At 39.1% G+C, this 26,046-nt stretch overlaps 1 protein-coding gene and 1 pseudogene across 13 annotated transcripts in view; one reads left to right on the plus strand and one right to left on the minus strand.

The window, feature by feature from the left end:
• MARK3 (microtubule affinity regulating kinase 3) overlaps nt 1-26,046 on the plus strand; it is a 121,215-nt gene that overhangs the window by 57,207 nt on the left and 37,962 nt on the right. For all 13 annotated transcript variants that reach the window (XM_072840050.1, XM_072840047.1, XM_072840049.1 and 10 more), the window contains 2 exons: nt 20,394-20,442; nt 22,742-22,807. In XM_072840050.1, coding sequence (XP_072696151.1) covers nt 20,394-20,442; nt 22,742-22,807 — 115 coding nt within the window. The remainder of the gene's footprint in view (nt 1-20,393; nt 20,443-22,741; nt 22,808-26,046) is intronic.
• On the minus strand, nt 19,088-19,160 carry LOC140640800 (U4 spliceosomal RNA; annotated as a pseudogene).

The raw sequence follows: 26,046 nt of genomic DNA on the forward strand, positions 1-26,046 counted from the left end.
TGGAACACCTGGGTGACTCAGTGGTTGAGCATCTGCCTTTGGCTCAGGTCGTGATCCTGGAGTCCTGGGACCAAGTTCCACGTTGGGTTCCCCATGGGGAGCCTACTTCTTCCTCTGCCTGTGTCTCTTGCCTCTCTCTATATATCTCTCATGAATAAATAAATAAAATCTTTAAAAATAAATAAAACTTTCTTGATTATACATATCCAAAAATTAAGAATAGAAATGTATGTATATTTCTTTATTTTTAGATTTCCAAAGGTGTAGTAGAAATGCAAAAAAATAAAGCTTCAGTGTTGCCACGGCTTTATGGGGAACTTTTCAATTTATTGCCAGACTTATTTTTGCTTCAGCAGGAAATAATGCAGCTTGATATTTAAAGTAGATTGTGGGGGATACCTGTGTGGCTCAGCGGTTTAGCGTCTGCCTTTGGCCCAAGGCATGGTCTTGGGGTCCCGGGATCAAGTCCTGCGTCAGGCTCCCTGCATGGAGCCTGCTTCTCCCTCTGCCTGTGTCTCTGTCTCTCTCTCTCTCTGTCTCTCTCTCTCTCTCTCTCTCTGTATCTCTCATGAATAAATAAATAAAATCTTAAAAAAAATAGATTGTGAATTAAGAATATATAATTTATTTTTATAAATTATAGCAGTACCTATACCAATTATAATTGTACTCATGAAAAAAAAATAATTGTACTCATGATTCATTATGCTGTTTTAGAAAAGTCCCTAAAGAATCAAATATTTTAAATAGGTTAGGCCTAGAACATGACATGGAGGAGAGAGGACCCTTTTACAGAAAATCAAAAATTGGAGGCAAGGTAGGCCTTTGGGAGAGAATCATACCAACAGCAGTAGCAACAAGAATCCCAACCCTAAAAAAAAAAAAAAAAAAAGAATCCCAACCCTATATGGAGTGTTTGTTGTATACCAGCTACTATTTCAAGCTTTCCACTTACTAGGCTTCTTTAACTGTATTGATACCAGAGTCCTAGGAAGGTCACATCACCTAGACTCAGTCATTGAGTGCTAGAGCCGGGCTAGGCCCAGGTATTATGCTCCAGAGCTCAAATTCTTAATGAATGTGCATAGCACCTACATCATGCATTGCATGTTAGTCACATCGCCCTGTGACATAGCTTTTTTTTATCTATATTTTACAGATGAGCAGACTGAAGTTTTCTTACATTTTTTACCATGTTCAGTCATCCACTGAGGAAGCGATTACACTAGTGTGTTAGAACCTAAAGCCCTAACTTCAAATAGTCTTTTTCCACTGTGTCCCCTTGGAAGGAATCAGGCCCAGCCCCTTCCAAATGGGAAGAATAGCAAAAGAGCATACTGAAAATCACCTTGCATATGGCGAATATCCAGTAAAATCCTTAATTAAGTACCAAATTTATTTTAACACTGAATTCATATCTTCTCATATTACCCTGATTCCAGGAACTTTTGGCCCCCAGAACCTAGGGTTTTTGGGACTAGGAGAATCTCTTTGTCTTGGAAATATTTAATTGTAAAAGTCCACATTGCTGCTGATCTTATTTTAAATTTTTCAAAACTGCTTAATTTTATTAATCAGCTAAATCTAAGCAATTATTTAAAATTCAGTTTTAATGTTTACAGTGTAAATATTCTAGGAAATGAACACACATTGACTTCAAGAAATGAATCATTAGCAATACCTATAAATCACTCATAATGTGGCCCTCTCTAACTTGATTCCCTTTCGTCCTTTCCCACTTACCAGGTAACCACCAAGGAGAATTTTGTGGGTTTTTTTTTTTTATTGTCTTTATGATTTTACCATATATGGATTCCCTGATCAAAAGAGTGTAAAGGTTTAATATTTTTAATTTTATCTTTTCTAAAAATTATTGCAAAGGTTTTAAATACTATATAAATGTAACCATATTATATATATCCTTCTCCCATTTGCTTTCTTTTGCCCAAATTGTGTTCCATGTTGACATACTTAGCTCTGATTCACTTTCTCTACTATGCTCATTTTCATTTTTTTTTTAAAGATTTTATTTATTTGAGAGAGAGAGATAGCAATAGAGACCATGAGCAGGGAAGAGAGGGGAAAAAAGCAGGCTTCCCGCCGAGCCAGGGCGTCTATACTGAACCACCTGAGCCACCCAGGCACCCTTCATTTTCATGATTATGTAGTATCTATTACATGAATATACCTTGATTTATATATGCATTCTCCATATCAGAGACCTTCAGATTGCTTATAGCTATTTGTATTGCATTCTTGTTGTGAATTGTCCTCTGTGTGTCCTGGTGCACTTGTACAAGAGTTTCTTAATGATATATATCCAGGGGATCCCTGGGTGGCTCAGTGGTTTGGCACCTGCCTTTGACCCAGGGCGCGATCCTGGAGTCCCGGGATCGAGTCCCTTGTGGGGCTCCCGGCATGGAGCCTGCTTCTCCCTCTGCCTGTGTCTCTGCCTCTCTCTCTCTCTCTGTGTCTAAAACGAATGAATGAATGAATGAGTTCTTTAAAAAATATGATCTATATCCAGTAGTAGAATTACTGATTCACAGGGTCCATTTCTTGGAGCCAGCCAAATTGTTTCCAAAGCAATAGTGTAGTTTCTATTCCCTCCAGTAGCATATAGGAGAAAGTTCAAGTAATGTCACATTCTCATCAAAATTTAAATTTGTATGATTTTTTTTAATTCTTGTCAATCTGGTGGATATAAAAATAATGTTTCCTTGTTATTTTTTATTTATATTTCCCTGATTACTGAGGAAATATTACATCTTTTCATATTTTTGTTGGTTTTTGTTTCTTCTTTGAAGTGCTGCTTCGAGTCTTTTGTTCAGTTTTAAGAAATTCTGACACACATGGGGCCATAAAGATACTGATCTTTGTTGTCTTAAAGTTTTTATAATCTCTAATCTCATGATCTGACCCTGAGATCATGACCTGAACCAAAATCCAGTCAACTGCTCAACTGACTGAGCCACCCAGGCACCCATACATTTTATTTTTAATAGTAGAATGACACATAATAAATAGAAACCCAAAATACATGGCAGGTAAAAATCTGAACTAAATTGGGATGCCTAGGTGGCTCAGCGGTTGAGCGTCTGCCTTTGGCTCAGGGTGTAATCCCAGTTCAGGGATTGAATCCCGAGGAGCCTGCTTCTAGAGGGAGAACTCTGTCTTTCTGCCTCTCTTTCTGTGTCTCTCATAAATAAAAAAATAAAATCTTTTTTAAAAATCTGAACTAAATTAACAAATATGAGGGACAAAGGAGACTTGACCTCTCTAGGCCACACGATGCATTAAATATGGGGGAAAAGATACAGAACTTAACATGCTAATAAGCCTATGTTACAACTTTGTGCAATTTTTTAAACATACCTCTTTCTAAGGATGTATTATAGCCAGGATTTAATATAGTAACTATTCAAATTTATGATGATTACAAGATAAATGATTTTTTTCATGTTTGAACGATACATACACAACGCTAAGCAGTGGTTCTGCTAATATGGTTAGTAAGTCTAACAAATCACTCCACGCTACATTTTCTTCCTTTTTTTTTTCTTTTTAAAAAAATGTTTATTTTAAGTAGTTAAGTACCCAACATGAGGCTTGAACTCATGGCCTGGAGATCGAGTCGTTTGCTCCACCAATTGAGCCAGTTAGGCGTCCCCCTTAGACTACATTTCCTAAATGAAGAGCAGTAAAAATAGAAACCAATAAAAGTAGAAACAAGAAATACAAACACGTAGAACTTAAAACACACAGAATTCATAGGCAAATATTAAAATGCAAACCAAAATTGCAATATATCTAGACATTAACACTAACAAACTATGTATCAGAACCTGTAAGGTACTACTTTTGGTGCTCAAGAAATTTGTAGCCTCAAACACAGTTTGTTTGTTTTTTTTATAATTTTTATTTATTTATGATAGTCCCACACAGAGAGAGAAAGAGGCAGAGACATAGGCAGAGGGAGAAGCAGGCTCCATGCACCAGGAGCCCGACGTGGGATTCGATCCCGGATCTCCAGGATTGCGCCCTGGGCCAAAGGCAGGCGCCAAACCGCTGCGCCACCCAGGGATCCCTCAAACACAGTTTTAAACAAGAAAGAATGACAGTGAATACATTAAATATTAAACTAAGAGAAGAAATTAAATCTTAGGAAGTAATAATAATGTAAAGAACTAGTAAAGGCAGGAATTAATGAATTTGAAAAGCAGTAGAAAAAATAAATCTAAAGCTTTAGTTTTTGTTATTTTTGAGGGAGGACGAGAACGAGGCAATAAAAAAGATAAAACACTTTCCCAGGGGAAAGGGAGAGAAAATACAAAGTATGGGATGAGGGGCGTGGAAAAGACCAGATAGAGAAGAATTAAAAGTATTACAAGGGAACCTTTTGTGCAATTAAAGTAGAACCAACCTAAAAAATCGGTAGGGTTTTAGGAAAACATAAGTTACCAAAATGAACTCTAGGGAAGAATCTATATGCACCACAGTAACCATAGAAGAAACTGAGAAAGTGGTAAAAGGCCAGATGCCCACCTCAAATTGCCATACCCAGAATTTCTTGTTTGACTTCTTTCAAACCTTCAATGAATAGGTAGTACCACCTCTGTTTACCTGTTTCAGAACTTGAGAAAGAACGGAAATTCCGAATTCTTTTCTCAAATTCAGAAACATTGGTATCAAACTGTGTTGGAAGCAGGGAAGAAAACTATATAGTTCAGTCTCACATCTATTCAAAAAACAGGAATTAAAAGTATTAGCTATAGGACTTAGAATTAAACAGTAGCACATTTATCTTTGCTCTCTCTCCCCACTCACTAAATAGTGGTAAAGGAATTAAGGAAATGTCAGGGACACCTGGGTTGCTCAGTTGGTTGAGCGTCTTACTCTTGGTTTTGATTTTTAGGTCATGATCTCAGGGTTGTGAGATTGAACCTGTGTTGGGCTCCAGATGGGTATAGAGCCTGCTTGAGATTCTCCCCCTTTGCCCCTCCCTACCTCCCTCCCCACCCCACCCCCTCTCTCTCTCTCGGAAATTAAATAAATAACTAAAATAAAAGGGACGTGTCAGGATAGAAGACTAGAGGACAAAGACTTCAACCTAGTTTTGCCAGATGGAATGTGGGTGTGTGTATGTAAAGTTTAATAGATGTAGCAAACGAGAGTGAGCTGAAACCAAGCCCCTAAGAGCAGGAGATAAAAGGGCGGAGGTAGGTAGGCTGGTCACAGAAAGAATTATGCTGAGTCATGCCACAGGATTCAGAAAGCCTAGAAATAAGTTCTCCTAGCTCCTTTTGTAGGTGGAGTTACAAGTAGAACTTGAAACAAGGATTGGCTGAAAATGTGTACAGAGCCCCATGCCACCTCCCAGCTAGGCAGCTGCCCCTTCTCTGCCCCAGTAGAAACGGGGCAGTTTGTTTTCTGAAGAGGTTCAATCAAAGTGCATCTAGACTTGGGGACCCCATACCTCAAACAGGGGTCCACTGAGTGGTGAGACATTCCACCTCCTTTCTTCGCTCACCTCCCAGAAATTTGTTAGTCTCTTATATGTTCCCTGAAAAGGAAATAAGAGATTTCTTCCCTGGAATAACTGACTTAAAATACAGATACAAACAGTTGGGTGTCTTCCACTGAAGCTCCCCTATCTCTGCCCAGTCATCTTGTGGTCTCACATACATAACAAAGAGTTTTGGTAACTCTCTGAAATCTGGAAATATGGAAGAATAGCCAGGAATCTCCAAATATTTGAGAATAACCAGAGACTAAAACAGGAATTAAAAAAAGAAAAACTGGAAGAGGAAACTAGAGTACTTAAAAAAAAAAAAAGGAAAAGGAAAATTACAGTTTTGTTTCCAAAGTTTTAAAAAAGAAGACAGTAGCACAACATCATTATATTCTGAAGGATGAACATGATCCATTGAGAAGAGGGTAATTTGGGGATCCCTGGGTGGCGCAGCGGTTTGGTGCCTGCCTTTGGCCCAGGGTGCAATCCTGGAGACCCGGGATCGAGTCCCACATCGGGCTCCCAGTGCATGGAGCCTGCTTCTCCCTCTGCCTGTGTCTCTGTCTCTGTCTCTCTCTCTCTCTATCATAAATTAATTAATTAATTAATTAATTAATTAAAAAAAAAACCTTTAAAAAAAAAGAGAAGAGGGTAATTTATGGTATTGGGAAGAAAGTCAGTAAAAGGGTTGGAAAATAAAGTCCAGGAAATCTCTCAGAAAATAACATACAAATTCAAAGACTTGAGAATTAAGGAGGATACAATATAAAATTGAAATGTATCTATCTAGGAGGTGTAGTTTGTAATAAAGCAGAGTGGTAAAAAGAACTGAGGTTAGGAAGGGCAATTCTCAAGGAATAACAAAAGGTAGTTTCCCAGACCTGTGGAACCTGAATTTCCAGATTGAGAGGTTTGGTACCCAGTACAAACATGACAAAAATCCACAATATATCTGGACTGAACACTAATGTACCACAGATACTCAATCTCTGGTACATTAAAATTTAAATATATCAAGATTAAGGAGAAGGAAGAGGAAAATTAACTCAAAGCAGATTAAGATCTTAAATGGAAGACCTAAAGCTCCTAGAAGAAAATGTAGGGGGAAAAAAAAAAAAAAAGAAAATGTAGGGGGAAAATCTCTTTGATGTTGGCCTTGGCAGTGATTTTTTGAGTATGACACCAAAAGCATAGGAAACAAAAGCAAAAATCAACAAATGGAAGCTCAGAAAACTTAATGCACAGCAAAAGAAACAGTCAACAAAATGAAAAGACAACCCACAAAATGGGAAACAATACTTGCAAACCATTTATCTAATAAAAGATTAATATCCAAAATAGATAAGGAGCTCCTACAATTCAATAGCAAAACAGGGGATCCCTGGGTGGCGCAGCGGTTTGGCGCCTGCCTTTGGCCCAGGGCGCGATCCTGGAGTCCCGAGATTGAGTCCCACGTCGGGCTCCTGGCATGGAGCCTGCTTCTCCTTCCTCCTGTGTCTCTGCCTCTCTCTCTCTCTCTCTATCATAAATAAACAAACAAACAAATAAATAAATAATCTTTAAAAAAATAGCAAAACAAAAATAATCTATTTAAGATGGGCAAATACCTAAATAGACATTCTCCCAAAGAAGACCTACAAATAGCCAATACTTCCATTAAAAAGTGTTCAACATCACTCATCATCAAGAAAATGCAAATAAAAACCACAGTGAGATACTTATCACCTTATACCTATTAGAATGACTGTTATAAAAAAGTGATCAATGCTGGCGAGGATGAAAAATGACAGACCCTTGTGTGAATGGTAGAAATGTAAATTTTACAGCCGCTTATGGAAAACAGTATGGAGGGTCCTCAATTAACAGTAGAGCTGCCATGTGATCTAGCAGTTTCACTTCTGGGTATATATCCATAGGAAGTGAAATCACCATCTGAAAGAGATATCTGACCTCCATTGTTCACTGCAGGTTTATTCACAAGACATTGTGAACACCTAAGTGTCCATAGGCATGGATAAAGAAGATGTGAGATTACTTATGTACATGCAGGAATATATAGTATTCCATAATATTCCATAAATTTTTCTTTAAGAATTTTATTTAGGGACACCTGGGTTGCTCAGTGGTTCAGCATCTGCCTTTGGCTCAGGCAGGGAGCTTGCTTCTTTCTCTGTCTCTCTCTCTGTATCTCTCATGAATAAATAAATAAAATCTTAAAAAATAAATAAAGATTTTATTTACTCGTGAGAGAGACATGGGTAAATTTCAAGGGCATTACTAAATTAAATGAATCAGAGGGAAAAAGACAAATATGTTTGATCTCACTTGTATGTAAATCTTAAAATTCCAAACTCCTAGAAGCAGAATAGACAGTGGTTGCCAGAGGTGGGAGGTGAAGGAAATGGGGAGATGTGGATCCATAGGGTACAAATTTCCAATTACAAGATAGATAGGTGCCAGGGATCTCAGGTACAGCACAATGACTATGGTTAATACTGTATTGTATACTCAAAAGTTGCTGTGAGAGTAGATCTTAGGGGATCCCTGGGTGGCTCAGCAGTTTAGCCCCTGCCTTCAGCCCAGGACTGGAGGCTGGAGTCCCAGGATTGAGTCCCACATTAGGCTCCCTGCATGGAGCCTGCTTCTCCCTCTGCCTGTGTCTCTGCCTCTCTCTGTGTGTCTCTCATAAATAAATAAATAAATGTTAAAAAAAAAAAAAAAGAGAGAGAGAGAGTAGATCTTATTTTTTTTTTTTTTTTTTTTTTTTGAGAGTAGATCTTAAATCTTACCACCACCACAACAACAAAATGATAATTATGTAAGGGAAAGATTTGTTAACCAACATCATTGTGGTAAAGATTCACAAAATATATGTGTTTCAAATCATTACATTATGTACACTTTATTTTTTTTAAAGATTTTATTTAGTCATAGAGACACACACACACACACACACACACACAGAGACAGGCAGAGGGAGAAGCAGGCTCCATGCAGAGAGCCTGACGTGGGACTCGATCCAGGGTCTCCAGGATCACGCCCTGGGCTGCAGGCGGCGCTAAACTGCTGCGCCACCGGGGCTGCCCACATTATGTACACTTTAAATGTACATGTCATTAAAGCTGGGGGGCGCAGATTTTTCTGAGAGAAAAGAATCTAATCTAGAATTCTTTACCCAATAAGCTGTCAATCACATGTGAAAATAGAATCAAATACTCTGGGGCATGCAGAGTCTCACAGTTAACCATGTCCTTACCCTTCTTTAGGAGAAATGGTGGAATATACTTCACTACCACAAGAGAGAATACCAAGAAAGAGAAAAACATGGGGTTCAGAATAAGAAGTCCAATAGAGTAGGCCTTGAGAACAGGACAAAAGCCTCCAAAGTATGAATATCTAGAAGGAAAAAAATTACTTAACTCTTTGAAAGGACTTGAAAGGAGATTTATAGTTCTGTCAGAGTTTAAGGATGGATTAGTAAAGTGAGGAATATGTAGAAAACTTAAGTGAACAGAATTACTGAGGCAGCATTAGCTCCAAGGAAACCAAAAATCAATAAATAAGGATAGAAATGCATTCCTAGTGTGGCTGTAAATAATATTTATACATGGGAATGCAAATACATTGGTGCAGCCACTCTGGAAAACAGTATGGAATTTCCTCAATAAGTTAAAAATAGGGCTACCCTATGACCCAAAAATTGTACAATTAAGTATTTACCCAGAGGATACAAACATAGTGATCCGAAGGGGCACCTGCACCCCAATGTTTATAGCAGCAATGTCCATAATAGCCAAACTATGGAAAGAGCCAGATGTCTCTGGACAGATAAATGGATAAAGAAGATGTGATATATATACACAATGAAATACTCAGCCATCAAAAAAATGAAATCTTGGCATTTGCGGGACAACGGGGTGGCTCAGTGGTTAAGCATATGCCTTCAGCTCAGGGCGTGATCCTGGAGTCCCAGGATCTAGTCCCACGTTGGGCTCCCAGCATGGAGCCTGCTTCTCCTCTGCCTATGTCTCTGTCTCTCTCTATCTCTATGTCTCTCTGTCTCATATGAATAAATAAAATCTTAAAAAAAAAAATCTTGCCATTTGCAAAGGCATGGATGGAACTAGAGGGTATTATGCTAAGTGAAATAAGTCAGAGAAAGACAATTTTATGATTTCACGCGTGGAATTTAAACAACACAGAAGATCATAGGGAGAAGGAGGGAAAAATAAAATAAGATGAAACCAGAGAGGGAAACAAACCATAAGAGACTCTAATAACTAGGAAACAGAACTGAAGGTGCTAGAAGGGAATTGAGTGGGGGGAGTAACTGGGTAATGGGTATTAAGGGGGGCATATGATATGATGGACAGTGTGTTTATATACAGCTGATCAATCACTGAACTCTACTTCTGAAGCTAATAATGCATTATATGTTAATTAATTGAATTTAAATAAAATAATATTTATACAGTATAAACTGAATAATTTAGCCAAATGTAACGAGAACTGATTAGGATGAATGAAGGAAGGACCTGAGGTGGGAGAGCCAAGTCTTCACTGTCTATATTAAGAAATCAGTAGATAATGGAGTGGGAGAAGGGGTTAAACAAATCAATGACCAGCAGCTCAGACATGCTATTTAGAAGTAAGGCAGCAAATACCAGAGTTGAAGGTACTTGCCAGAGTAGGTAGCTACAAGAAAACATCTAAAATGGAAAATCAAGGAAGCATTATATTTTGACATTTTAGAAATAAGTAGGTGGAGATGCCTGGCTTAGTTGTTAGAGCATAAGGCTTTTGATCTTGAGCTGGTGAGTTTAAGCCCCACTTTGCATGTAGAGATTGTGTAAATAAAAAAACTTTAAAAAAAACTTTAGAGGGGGGATCCCTGGGTGGCTCAGCGGTTTAGCGCCTGCCTTTGGCCCAGGGTGCGATACTGGAGTCTCGGGATGGAGTCCCCGTTGGGCTCCCTGCATGGAGCCTGCCTCTCCCTCTGTCTCTCTCTCTCTCATGAATAAATAAATAAAATCTTTAAAAAAAAACAACTTTTAGAAATACGGTCAACAATAAATGAAATAACTTTAAAAGTTAAAAGGATTGGGACGCCTGGGTAGCTCAGCAGTTGAACATCTGCCTTGGCTCAGGGCGTGATCCCGGGGTCCCAGGGATCAAGTCCCATATCAGGCTCCCTGTGAAGAGCCTGCTTCTCCCTCTGCCTGTGTCTCTGCCGCTCTCTCTCTGTCTCTCATGGATAAATAAAATCTTAAAAAAAATAAAAAGTTGAAAGGATTACCTATGGGAACTTCACAAAGAAAAGGGACAAACAGAAGAGGGCAGGGGTGAGTTTGGATAAGTAACCAGCATCTCCTGCCTTGGCAGACACAGGTCTTTACTTCCTTTTCTATTGTAAAAGGTCATGCAAATCAGTGAAGAGGAATATATAACCTAATAGAAAATAATCAAAAGATATACCTAAGTAATAGGGTCGATGGCCAATATTCAAGTAAAAATGTTCAACATCCTAAAGATACCATTTTTTTCACCAATCAGATCTGCAAAAGTCTAATAATGAATAGTGTTGGTGAGAGTGTAGAGAAACAGGAAATCTCATGTTGTTGCCAATAGTGCAGGAAGGTTTTTTTTTTTTTTTCTTTTTTTTTCAGTATGTTTTAAATAATATAGCACTAACAGTTTTAAAGGCATGTTTGCCCTTTGGGGGCACCTGGCTGTTTCCGTCAATTAGAGCATGCAACTCTTTAAGTTGGGGTTGTGAGTTCGACCCCCACAGTGGGTGTAGAAATTACTTAAAAAAATAAAAATCTTAAAAAGGAAAAACAAAAAGGCATGTATACACTTTGGCCCTCATTCAGTTTCTAAGAATCTACCTTGTCAGTACATCTGTGTACTGACATGAGTACAAGGGTGTATATACAGTAGTTCCCCACCTACTTACCCAAGGGGGTTATGTTCCAAGACTCTCTATAGATACCTGAAACTATGGATAGTACTGACTCTTATATATACTACATTTTCCCTGTATATACACACCTATGATAAAGTTTAATTTATAAATTAGGCACAGTAAGAGAGTAACAGTAATAACTAATGATAAAATATGGGGCTCCTGTATGGCTCAGTCAGTTAAGCATCTGACTCGGATTCAGCTCATGAGAATAAGCCCCAAGTCAGGCTCCCCTCTCAGCAGGAGTCTGCTGGACATTCTCTCCCTCTGCCCCTTCCTCCACTCAAGCATACAATCGCTTTCTCTCTCTCAAATAGGGGTCTTTTTTTTTTTTTTTTAAAGATTTTATTTATCCATTCATGAGACAGAGAGAGAGAGAGGCAGAGACATAGGCAGAGGGAGAAGCAGGATCCATGCAGGAAGCCCAATGTGGAACTCTGTCCCCAGGACCCCAGGATCACGCCCTGGGCCGAAGGGAGGCACTAAACCGCTGAGCCACCCAGGCATCCCTAAATAGATCTATCTTTAAAAAATAACTAATAGAGCAGCCCTCGTGGCTCAGCGGTTAAGCGCCACCTTCAGCCCAGGATCTGATCCTGGAGTCCCGGGATCGAGTTCCATGTTGGGCTCCCTGTGTGGAGCCTGCTCCTCTCTCTACCTGTGTCTCTGCCTCTCTCTCTCTCTCTCTCTCTCCCCCTCTCTCCCTGTGTCTCTCATGGATAAATAAATCTTGTAAATAAATAATTAATAATAAAATAGAATAATTATAGGGGCACCTGGGTGGCTCAGTCGGTTAAGCATCTGACTCTTGGTTTCAGTTCAGGTCATGATCTCAGGGTTGTGGGATTGAGTCCCGCTTGGGGCTCCACACTGGGTGTAGATTCTGCTTGAGATTTTTCTCTCCCTTACCCTCTGCCCCTTTTGGCTATATATATAGCCCCCCAAAATAGAATAATTAGAACAATATACTGTAGTAAAGTTATGTGAATGCAGTCTCTGAAAACATCTTATTGTACTGTACTTATCCTTCTTTTGTGATGATGTGAAATGATAAAATGCCTTCATGGTGAGGTGAAGTGAGGTGAGCGAGTAGGCTCTGTGACGTAGCTTTAGGCTACTACTGACCATCCATCAGGAAGATCACCTGCTTCTGGATCAAGATTGACCACAGGGAACTGAAACTGCAGAGAAGGTATGGGGGCAGGGGACTACTGTACAAGGATGTCACTGTAATGTTAGAATAACAAAACTTTGTCAGTAACCTGTGTGACATCAGTAAAATTCTAGTTAAATATATTGCTTTTTTTTTTTTTTTAAGGATTTATTTATTTATTTATGAGAGAGAGAGAGAGAGAGAGAGAGGCAGAGACACAAGAGGAGGGAGAAGCAGGCTCCATGCCGGGAGCCTGACATGGGACTCAATCCTGGGACTCCAGGATCGCACCCTGGGCCAAAGGCAGGCACTAAACCACTGAGCCACCCAGGGATCCCCTCGTTAAATATATTGTAATATACCCATACCTGTCATATCCCCTCATCTATAGACCTCTTCCTGCGTGGGAGAGGTCACTGCTTTTGGCTAGTGTTACAAATGGTCTTTGATAATGCTGTTAATAATTATCTTATTTTCCTGTCATTTGTTAACTTTCCTATTTTGTTCTTTTTTTTTTTTTGTTCTTTATTTTAAGATACTTTTATTTTTTAATTTTTATTTTAAGATACTTAATGTTGGGTGGTTCTAAGCGTTACTCGGATCTCTTTACCTGCTTTAAATTTTATCTTACAGCATTGGCTCTCATGTTTACTTGACTTCAGAGAAACTCCCTGGTAGACTTGCTTGCCTTTCACTGGCAGCCTCCACCCACATATTGAGAAGGGATAGGAAATGCTCTCCTTGTTAAGAGTGATTAAAATACAGCATTTCCAGCTACCTTATCTTTTTTGAAGAATCCCCTTTTAGCCAATAAAAACCCTTTCCTTTGTTCATTCTCAACCCTTCTTAAAAATCAGATTAATTGAGGGAAGGGAGGTAGATAATACAGTGACATGACTTTTAAAGTTCAAAAGACAGAAAAAGTATTGAACGAAAGGTTCATTCAGCCCTTGATTTACAGCCACCCCGGTCCTGCCCCTGGGACAATTAGTGGCATCAGTTTCTGTTTATCCTTCCAGAGATATTCTGTGTATAGAAAAGGAAAGACATTTATTTTTCCTTTTTTTACACCAGTGTGTTTTCTTCACAATTCCTTCTCCGTTAACTCTGTGGGCTTTTGCCAGCCTCTCTCCCTCAGTTTTATTTGAGAGACTCTTTGATTTGTTCTTTTGTTCAGCAGAGCTGCAGTGAGCAGTGTGGTGTGAGACAAAGGAACAGGGGTTTCTGCACAGTGTAGAGGAAAAGCAAGTCCATCATCCTTCTGTTCTTCCTCCTTGAAGTCCCCTCGAGATGCTCCAGGATCTGGGGTGCTGTTGATGAATAGACTTGGGGCCCCACGTGTAGATGCTGTCACAGGCATCAGACTCCAGGGTCTGGATTTCATCCTGTCTCTCTGGCTGCCTCCTTTATTAGTCTCCATTGTGAACCCCAGTTCTTTCTTCTCTGAAATATTTGCTTTTTGGCATTCCTGTCTTTTCATCTTGCACAATTAGTGTTATTTCCTTCCAAGGATGCCATCTCTTTTTTTTTTTTTTAATTTTTATTTATTTATGATAGTCACAGAGAGAGAGAGAGAGAGGCAGAGACACAGGCAGAGGGAGAAGCAGGCTCCATGCACCGGGAGCCCGATGTGGGATTCGATCCCAGGTCTCCAGGATCGCGCCCTGGGCCAAAGGCAGGCGCCAAACCGCTGCGCCACCCAGGGATCCCCCAAGGATGCCATCTCTATGCTGGTAATTGTACAGAATGTATCTCTAGCCCAGATTTTTTTCCTGAGCTCTGAGCCCAGATACCATGCACTTTGACTAGCCTCAAGGGCCCTCATACCGCATGTCCAAAAGCAGTTCAGTCTGCCCTGCTGTGCCTTGGTGCAGCCAGTTGTGTCTTCTCTGTCTCAGAGTGGCACCCAGACCTGCCCAGCAGTGTCAGCACCCACTCAGCCTCCCCCTCCATACCCCCTGAATATTTCCTGTGTCTCCTTCTCTTTATCCAAGATTACTAATAATTACCCAGAAATCTTAGATTTACAGCATGGCTATTTTCTGTTCAAGAAGAGGGTGATCATTATGTTTGCTTCATTATCTCTAACACATAAGTTGTCATTCAAGTCTGTCACTCTGCTGCTACAAATTTTATTTATTTATTTATTTATTTATTTATTTATTTATTTATTTATTTATTTATTTATTTGAGACACAGAGAGAAGGCTGAGACATAGGCAGAGGGAGAAGCAGGCTTCTGGCAGGGAGCCCTATGTGGGACTAGATTCCAGGACTCCAGGATCATACTCTGAGCCAAAGGCAGACGCCTAACCGCTGAGCCACCCCAGGCATCCGTCTCCCCCCCCCACCACCGCTTTTTATGATTTTATTTATTCATGAGAGACACAGAGCGGCAGAGACATAGGTAGAGTGAGGAGAAGCAGTCTGCCTGTGGGGAGCCTAATACAGGACTCCATCCCAGGACCCTGGGATTATGACCTGAGCCAAAGGCAGACACTCAACCACTGAGCCACCCTTCCTTCTGTCTTGTACCTGTATATCTGGAGAGGGGAGTCTGAATATTGTCACCATCGTGATTCAGATCACAGTTTTATGTGACACCCCCCCACACCCCCCCGCCAATGCTCTTTTTTATGTGCTCACTTTACTTTTTCATTGCTTGGTAAATTGTCTTTTTCCAAAGATGATTCCTGGGCAACCCAAGTCCTGGTTGTTGGGACATATCCTTACTCTGTGGTACTATACGTTTGGGTCCTTACTATTCTGATCAATGGGATCCCGAAGTTATGCCTCCTAGCGTGTTTGTTCAGTTCCTGGGTACCAGTTCCTAGAGGACATGAAAACATTAGGAGGTTGCAGAATGGTCATTGAGGAGAGAATTATTTCACTTCATATATTTCTGTGTTACTTCATTTTGTTTTTTACAACTAGCATCTGCATAACATGAATGTAGAGAAGTTGAATTAAGATAAAGTAGGTGGATTTCTCGTTAAGTGTCCTTTGATAATAACAAACCTTTAAAAAACATATTGTATAGTCCTAATAGGGACTTCTCTAAAAGTTAATGCTTTCTTTTGAATAACTTACTTTTATCCAAATTTAACTATCTTCAATTATCAGGTTCATGGTTGATTTGAATATATGAAATCTCTGGTGTTTTATTGTGGGGGTTTTGTTTTGGGACTGGGGTTAGCACCTCTCTGAAATCTCTGGCATTGTTATCACTTATATGCAAACTGTCAACTTTTAAAAACTCTGCCAATGGGCAGCTCCAGTGGCGCAGCGGTTTAGCGCTGCCTGTAGCCCAGGGCGTGATCTTGGGAGACCCGGGATCGAGTCCCACGTTGGGCTCCCTGCATAGTGCCTGCTTCTCCCTCTGCCTGTCTCTCTAGCTGTGTCTCTATGAATAAATAAAATCTTAAAAATAAATAAATAAATATAAATATAAATAGATAGATAGATAGATAGATAAATAAATAAATAAATAAATAAATAAATAAATACATACTGTGCCAGTGCCCATCTTTTGCCCTGGGGATTTTCTGTACCAGCATCTATCAGTGATTTTGCTTGTATATTTCTAAGGCAGCTGCATAGCATCATGAGATGAATGTGAACCTTGGAGTCAGAAAACTCACAGTCCTGGCTCCAGTACCTCCTAGCTGGGAGTCTTTGGACATGTTTATCAACTTGCTCGGTCCTCCTTCCTCTGCATTGGAGGTGGTCACAATCACCAGAGTTGTGAACATTAAATGAGATCATAGATGGAAGCATCTAGCTCTGTGCTTCAGATGCAGTGGACACCTCATAGCCACTGCTTTCTTGCTTCCTCATCACCTCCTTGATTAATCTGCTATAGATTTATTAACTCATTTCTGCCTGAAACACAGTTCTGATAGAAGTACACATGTAGTTCTTTGGTACTATCCTACTAGGGAATCTGTGGCTTTTCTTTCTGCTCTGGAATTAGGCTTGTACTACCTATCCTTCTGTCTGGTTCCATTTCACTTTCCTCTGTCTTTTCACAACACGTGCCTTGGTGTGACCTCTGCCATAACTCATGGGTTGTCTGTAGTATATTAGTTATCAACTGCTCTCTAACAGATTACTCCAAAACTGAGCAACTGAAACAAAGCCATCTGCTATCTCAGAGTTCCTGTGAGCCATGTGTTTGGGGGTGACTTAACTAGGTAGTTTTGGCATAGGTGCTTTCAAGTCATTTTGGGCAAGAACCACAGCTGCAGGCATCTGAATATTTGATTGGGGCTGGTGGGTCTGCTTCCAGAAGAGCCTTCTCACTTGGCCCTGTCGAGGAGGTACAGTTCTTCGCCAGTTGTGTGCATGAGGCCTCAGTACCTTGCCATCTTGGGGTCTGTCCATTGAGATGTTTAATGTCCTCACGACACAAAAGCGAGTGATCTGTGAAAGCATGGAGGGAACTGCAGTGCCTTTCATGACCTAGTCAATCTTTGAAAGTCCCCCACTGGGGATCCCTGGGTGGCTCAGCAGTTTAGGGCCTGCCTTTAGCCCGGGGCGTGATCCTGGAGTCCCGGGATCGAGTCCCACATCAGGCTCCCTGCGTGGAGCCTGCTTCTCCCTCTGCCTGTGTCTCTGCCTCTCTCTCTAATGAATAAATAAATAAAATCTTAAAAAAAAAAAAAAGTCCCCCACCATTTCCTCTGCCTTACTCTAATGTTAGAAGCAGGTCACTAAGTGCACCCCGCACTCAGAGTGACATTAAGTTTTACCTTTTGCAGGAAGGACTGTCAAATAATTTGTGGATATATTTTAAAAACTGCCATACCTGGGGTGCTTGCTGGAAGTAAGATTTTCCATCCCATTTCAGATCTAGCAAGAGGTAGGGTAGGGCACAGGGACCTGGAGTTTGCACAAACACCCTTATGATTCTGATGCAGTTGACCTGAAATCCACTTTCAGAAATGTACTGTTCAGCCAGACGGATCGCTTGGTCATCCTTAAATAGTCTTAGTTGGCCATACTATCTTGCTCACATATACAAATCACACATAGTTCATTTTCTACTGTGTACAGCTTTCTGAGATCCTGCATGAGTCTGGTTACCTCCATGCTGCCTGCTACACCAGACTGAAGTCAGCTCTGCCTCCCTCAAATTCCTATAATACTGCATCTTTACCTACTTTTGTGGCTCTGAGTACTTTATTTCGATGCTCTGCTGCTAGTAGGGATTTAAAAATGATTGCCTTCATTTGACCTAGTCTCCTTCCAGCAGAACGATAACAGTTCTGCACCAAGCATTCTGCTACTCAGATTTTAAAAGCAGTCTAGTCATTAGAATGCTAAGGAAGCTAGCTCAAACCAGGCTTCTTGGGCAGCCCGGGTGGCTCAGCGGTTTGGCACTGCCTTCAGCCCAAGGCGTGATCCTGGAGACCTGGGATCGAGTCCTGCGTCGGGCTCCCTGCATGGAGCCTGCTTCTCCCTCTGCTTGTGTCTCTGCCTCTCTCTCTTTCTGTCTCTCATGAATAAATAAATAAAATCTTAAAAAAACAAAAACAAAAACAAAACCAGGCTTCTTGGTAGTTAGTACTTTAATGCAGGCATTTATCAAACAAATGAATTCTTGTGTGGCTTGGTTTCAAGTATATAGTAGTGAAAGGAGACCGGTGTGCCTCCCCACCCCCGAGTGGATGACAAGGCAACAATAAACAGGTACACAAAAATGTATCATTATACTTGAAAGACATTCTAGAAAAGCAGACAGATCACTATGAGCTAAAACAAAGGAGATCTTCTAAAATAAGGTTTTCAGAGAATCTGCCTGAGATTTCAAGGACAGAAAGGAAAAAAGACTCTAAAGAAAGAAAAAGCTTCAAATATTCTGATATCTGAGAGGAATCAAGGTGGCTGGAGCTCAAGTTGTAGGGGGAAGTAGAGGCCACCATGGCTGAGATCTGAATTTTATATTAAATGCAGGGTCCTAGGCAGCCGGGGTGGCTCAGCGGTTTAGCGCCACCTTCAGCCCAGGGCGTGATCCTGGAGACCTGGGATCGAGTCCCACGTCGGGCTCCCTACATGGAGCCTGCTTCTCCCTCTGCCTGTGTCTCTGCACCCCCCCCCATTAAAAAAATAAATAAAACCTTTAAAAAATAATAATAATAAAATAAAAATAAAGCAGGGTCCTAACTTGTTGGTTGTATCCAACTTGGAGCTTTAGCAATTGTGGAAATAGCTGGGAGATTCAGATTATAAGCTACAAATTCAACTGTAATGGATTGGAACACAAAGCTTCTGTGTTGGTTTGACAGAAGGAAACTAAAAAAGAACCCAAGCCAGAATGGTGGTCGGAGTAGCTGTCTTCTCATCTCGGGACATAAAACGTGAGAATGACCACAACAGCAACAGGAGATACTTGTGTTGGAGATAGTGCTCCAGGCTTTAGAGATGATTCAGGAAAAGAATTTTACTCCTCTCACTCCATGTTTTTTCAATTAGCAATAATCGCGCCTCGGATAAACCTCATTGGCTACGATACTGCCACTGCACAAAGCTTCACTCCGTGTTTTTAAGCTCTGAGCTCAATTAGAGGTCGATACGTCCATATCCATCTCCATGCTGTTAGTTGTTAGGTGCTTATTAAATTCTAGATTAGATGTGGACAGGACAAATGCAGTAAGACCCTGTGATTTCTCCCCAGATTCCTTTCCACATAGCTGTTCCTTCTCCTCTTCCCAAGTTCTTCCCAGCCTGTGCCTCCTATAGGTTATAGATACTGGGTGTTGGGAAACCTAGTTCTGGCCCATCTCCCCACCAAAAGAGAGCAGGACCTTGGGAGATCTTTCCCTCTCCTTTCCTGGTTTGCACTTATTTGCAAGAGGATTGGATAATATGGCCTCTAAAATTGTTATTTTCTGAGATCTTCTGTTAGTAGTCTAAGCCATAAAAATGTGCTGCTTCTGAATTCACAGCATATGTTTATGCAACAGCAGTTTAATATTTCTTATTCTCTGTGATGACTGGGCAACTCTACTGGATGGTTTTTCTTATGGCATCCCCTGGGTTCACTTGTGTGGCAGCATTCAGCTGACAAACTGATGAGACTGTGTGTACTTAGATGAAACAATGGGGTCTTTCCCTACATATAGTCTTTCATACTTGAATATGAAAGAGGCTAGACTGGCCTCTTCATATCATGGCGACATCATTCTAAGATAGCAAACGTCAATACGCAAGCATTTATCCATCCTCCTCTTGCTTTCCAGTTTGATAATGTCCCATTGGCTAGAGCAAGTCACAAAGCCCATACAAAAATGTGAAGATGCAAGGCAGGACTCATTAGGACCATTAATTTAACAGTCTGCCACGACTTCCATGTTAAGTTACCTGTCTTCTCCAATAAGAATTTCCCAAAGTGGTTTTGTTCAAAATCTTCTCGTAGAATTTCTTGGAATTATCAGTCCTAATACTCTCATGAGGTAGTTCATTAGGACTGTACATGTTTGGATGGGCAATATCTACCCCTGGTAGATATTAAATCAGGCCGAGTTTAATCACAAACTATTCCTGCCTAAATCTGATCTTATATGTTCATGATAGCAAAATATAATTGAGATTGTGGTATCATCCTCCTCTGTGACTTTTCCTGGAGGTAAAACTGAAGCATTTATAGCTACCCTAGACTTTCATGGTAATGTTAGATGTGGACTGGTGATTTAAATTTGTATTGCAACAGTGGAATAGAATGTTTAATAACCTGTGTTGGGGGATTATGTGTTTGTTTTTTAGCTCTTCAGAGAAGTAAGAATAATGAAGATTTTAAATCATCCAAACATAGGTATTTTCTGCTTTCTTAAATACTTTTGGGTCTCGATGCATTCCATTTGGGGTCTAAACATATATTCCAGGAGTGATAAGAAATATCTTTCCTCTTCCCAGCCCAGGTATACTTTTCATAAAATATGTATTTATACAAATTGTTGATCATTTTTATTAACTTTTTGAAATTGGTAAAGACAAGTTAAAAGCTTAGGTATTAAACTCCTGAATTTAAAGCTTTAATGCAGTAGAAACTCTAATCAGATCATAACTTTCCAATTTTTAATGCATATTAAAACATAATTTTATTTAATTCATATATGGAAAAGGGAATTATAATCAGTTAAGATTCAAAGGTTTTGCTATGGCAGTGTTAAGAAATTACTTGTATATTGAATCGTATTTTAAAAGATACAGGATACCTGCTATCTAATGGAATTTTCTTAGGAATTATTTTTTACAGTATAAATTTGTTTCATGTGCCCTCTGTGTGCATACCTCAGTGCTAGGTTTGATGAGGTGGGTTTAAAGGAAGGGTGTAAGGGCACCTGGCTGGCTCAGTCAGTAGAGCGTGCAACTGTTGATCTTGGAGTCAGGAGTTCAGGCCCCATGTTGGACGTTGGGCCTACCTAAAAATAAATAAGTAAAGTACAGATGAGGAAGGGTCATGATCCTATTCTCATCATAATTATAGGAATAAGGTGAAAGTATGCAAATTACTTAGTATTCTGTATATACATCTCAATGAAAACATTTGATTACACATATAACATAGAACTTTTTGAATAATATAACTTTTTTTACACAGTGATAGTTCCTACAAGCTAAAAATATTACTTCTAGAGTGAAATAGCTGTTAAGACAGCCACATTAACCAGTTTAATATTAAAATCAGTTCTATGAAGTAGGAGGTTTGAAAAAGTTTGATGTTACAGATATCCTATCAATTCTTAAGGCATAAGAATAAATGATAAAATGTAGTCACAGGAGGGGAAAGATTATACCCTATTTCATCAAATCTAAGCCACATCATTTAAAAGGCATTACTAGTTTTACATTACTGCTAAGGAAAAAAGTCTACGTACTAGTCAAAATGTGAAAAAATACATAATTTTAGAATCAATGAAAAGGATATGTTTGGAGAAAAATAACAAGGAATATATTGAGAAGAAAACCGTTCTTCACTTTTCCTGTCAGCCCTTTACGATTGGCTAGCTAATTCTCGGCTTCATATTCCAGCTTTTCACCAAATAACCAATCACTGCAGCTTAGAACTAGCTAACTTAAACATACTTATTTTCTTTAGTTATTTAAGTTGTGTGCTGATTACAGTTCTCTCTACTTACTCCTAAATGATATATGTTTGATAATAGATACGAATTTATAAAAATTTAAATTTGTATTAGATTCAGATAGTTTTTCCAGAAGAGCCCATATTTACACTGGAATGTTAGGTTTTATTTGTATGTTGATGGTTTACCAGCATATATGTCTTAAATTTCTTTAAATTATTTCCTGACCCCCCCCAAAAAAATAAATAAATTAATTAATTAATTAAAAAAATTAAAAAATAAATTATTTCCTGACAACCTGAACATATCATTTTAGAAATTATATGATAACTTTATTCATCAGTTCAGCAAACATATATACTATGTTAGGCACTTTATTAGTCTGATACTCTATATTAAAGTGTCAGAAAATGGCCTGCACCCCATCCCCCTTTTTTGGTAAATTTAACTTTAAAGTATGTATTACCAAAATAAAGTAGATATGGAAAATAGTGATTCAGTAGCTTTAGAAATGTACTTCAGTTTCATTTTAAAACGTGTATATTTCTGATTGATTTGATATGGTTTTGTGAATTAAAAGTATTTTTAACTTGCTACATAGCAAAGTCACACTGACCCATTGCAAATCTTTAAAAAGTTCTTTTCAATTAATTATAGCATAATCCCTTCTACTACTTTTCCATCTCTTGCTTCAGAATAGTAACAAAAGAACCTTGTTCTCTCAGAACAAGTGAATCAAGCTTCCCAAGCAATAGAAGTCTCAAGTGAAATTGTTCTATATTTCCTTAAAGCCATACACTTGGTGAAGTAAAATAGATCTGAGCAGTCCCTGCAGAATTCATGCTTTTATAACATGTGTTATAGTAATATATGATAAAATTCCCCCAAAAAATTCTGTTAAGAGGGTCAGTTATGAAAATCTTCAACAGAGAATCGGTTAACTTTTAGTACTTAGAGTTTATATGTACAGTGTATATGTATACAGACATTGTTTCTTTTTCTCCCAAATCCTTTCCCCTCCCCCAGTGAAGTTGTTTGAAGTCATTGAAACTGACAAAACACTCTACCTAATCATGGAGTATGCAAGTGGAGGTAAGAAACTTACATGGTTCCTCTTTCTTTCTTCCCTTTTAGGAAACACAACCATGCTGCCTGCATGGATAATTGTTAAGGGTTCATTTAACATCTAGAATCATAATACAGTAGTATTAGAATCAGAAAAGCTGTCTTGGCTCTTCTAGGGGGTTACTATTAAGTACTTCAATATTAGCATTATTAATAATATCCAAAACTTGGATTTCTTTTATTATGGTCAGATGTACATAACATAAAATTTAGCGTTTTGACCATTTTAAGTTTACAGTTCTGTGGCATTAAGTACATCCATGTTGTTGTATAGCCATGACCACCATCCATCCCCAGCACTTTCTCATTTTCCCAGACTGAAACTCTGTCCCCATTAAACACTAACTTGGCTCTCCTCCTCCCCAGCCCCTGCCACCCACCATTCTACTTCCTGTCTTTGTCAAGCTGACTACTGTGGGTACCTCATACGAGTGGAATCACTCAGCATAATGTCCTCAAGGTTCATTGTGTTACAGCATGTGTCAGTTTTTCTTCCTCTTTAAGGCTGAATCATATACCATCATGTATATATAAACGCACAACATTTTAAGAACTTGGATTTTTAAATATATTAGTGCATTAGCCTGTTTGAAATCAACGTGTACTGCCTATTGGATGGTTTTCTTTATCACATTTTAATGTCATTGGTGTTCATCTTTCCTAAGGCCAGAAATGGTAGTTGCAGTACATAAGTTTAGATTTTTCCTTAAAGATTAAGGACTCATCATTTTTTTGGTCTATAGGGTTGTATACATGTAATCATTTTTCTGAAATGTATGTATATAACTTCTGTTTTACAGAGATACTCATTTTGGGGTTGAGGTTGGGATCACATGTAAGCTCCTTGTCTGTAGAGAGCAGAAACGTTCTAATTGGTCTCTGCATGTTCCCTACCTCTACACCTCTAGATAGAGCCTGGCACTTAGCAGATACTCAACAAATAAGAATTGTAGTGCACTTACGAAATCACAAGCTACTCGGGACATAAAGGATAGCTTTGATTGTTTTGATTATAGTAGAGTTTTGTTGTTAGGACTTGGATCAGACAGAAAATTCAATCACAGCCTCATTGTAATGAATTAGCCAAAATAAAAGATTTTAAACCTACTGTGGGCAGGAATGAGTTACAATAGGCAAGCCCTCTGACACCATCTTTTCATACTCCTAAGTCATTATTAGTTGTGTGATAATAGAGTTTAAATATGTAATTAGAGAATTTAGTTGGGATTTTTCACAATTGAGAAGGAGTGGGAAGAGCTGAAACAATTGCAGTGTCAAAAATCTATATGGAGTTTTAACACTTTCTCCTTGTGTTACAGGCATGTTTATAACCTTTTCATTTGTGTAGCTTCTGCAGTGCTACTGTAAAATTCTATGATTCTACCAAAACGAAAAATACCAGGCTTAGAGAGGAGTAGGTAGTCAATTTAATGAAACTTTGGTAGCTACATTAATTTAGCTTTTACCCTTGAGGAAACGGAGACTGGGAAGTCATTGTGGTCATGCTGCCAGGCTAGGCTGGAGCCCTAGCCTTCTGATAGTAGTTAGCCTCTTCTGATTGGTCGGTTGGTCATGGCTTTCCTTTTCCACCTATTTTAGGTGTCAGGGTCATAGAGATTGCTCTTACATAGGAGCAAGACTAACATCTGAGAAGCATCCACTTTTAGTAGAAAGAGGGTGGGCTTTCTAAAACACAGAAATGGGATCAATCCAGCCATTGCCTCTCGTTGACAACGTGGCCTGATGAGTAACCATTTCTCTGAGCTTCTTATTGGATGTGCTAACACAGCCCTCTTTTGAGGGTTCAGTGCATTGCTCAGCATTGTAACAGAACTCATCAGTGGTGGTGGTGCTTTTTCGGCTTGGGCTATTTTAATCAGCTCAACAAAGCACTATCAATCTCCAGGACATCTGTTTTTTTGTGGTTACATTTGCCATTTGGAAGGAATCTTAGAAACCATCCAAGGCAAACTGCCTAATTTTTACAGATGAAACTGAAGCCTTGGAAGGTTATTCTGTGCCAAAAGTTCCATTGCTAGTTTAGTGTCAGGACCTGAACTAGGTCAAAGGGCTTTCTGATCTGATGACCTGTCCGGTGTCCTCTCAACCACATGGACCCTGACTTGGGTGGGAGAGCCACTATTTGCTGTCTTTTTCCTGATAAATAGCCTTTTGAGGTTTTCAGTTGAGCTACTTAATCTAAGTGCTAATACGTTTTTAATAAGGAAAATAAAGCGATCTGGGTTGAATTCCTGATTTATAGCTTTATTGTGAGTGTGACTTTATGGTTCCAAAATCTCTTAAGAGGTTTATATTGCTTTTAAATTTATAAAAATATTTTAAAATTATATTGACAGACTTGGACTTTTCTCCATGTTACTCTGCAACAACTAGTGGGTTTAATTCATTGTTTTTTAAGTCCAAACTGTTTTTCATATGATATGCACACATCTCTTGCAGTATTAATTTTTTAACCACTTGTTTTGGCATTGTATACTATTCTACAAATAGAAAGGTCATTCGCTTAGAAAATGCTGACATTTTACTGAGCTGACATTTCGTAATTCATCATAGTTAAACGAATTGTGTAGTGTAAATTAACAATATGTAATGCATATTGAAAGTCAGCCCTCGACACAAGGGTTTATAAAAAAAAATGGAAGAGAAAAAAGATTTTAAAAAGAAAAAAAATATGTAATGCATTTTTAAAGATCATTATGCAATCAAGTGATAACTTGAGAATATTTATGCCTGTACATTACTTAAATATGTTTCACTTAGGGTAGAAGCTTAAAAATTAGAGATATTAATTCAGAGTAGCTTTTTCCTCAAAAGTATTTGTTATATTCTGAAACTAAGCATTTTTTAAACGTCAGAATCTTCTAGTTGAATGTTATCACTAAGCTGATGGAAATAGTCTTTATTTTTATGAAGTAGATATGATTCTTTCCAAACACATTTTATGTCTAATTTGGTCAATTAGTACTCTTTTCTGTTGATTTCAGAAGTATTGTTTCTTTATTCCCACTTGATAATATTAATGTATTTCCTGAAGGGTCACCTCTTCCCTGAGTAATTAATACTGTGTAAACTGTCTGATGGGTGTTCCGCCAGCATGTGCTGTTGGCTTGACCTTCCCATCGAGTCCCAAACCGCCCACTTCTCACCACCATTGCCACTTCCCATTGGAGGCCCAGCGTCCCTCA

The sequence above is a fragment of the Canis lupus genome, chromosome 9 (genome assembly GCF_048164855.1).
Source record: "Canis lupus baileyi chromosome 9, mCanLup2.hap1, whole genome shotgun sequence".
In the NCBI taxonomy this organism is placed as follows: Eukaryota; Metazoa; Chordata; class Mammalia; order Carnivora; family Canidae; genus Canis; species Canis lupus.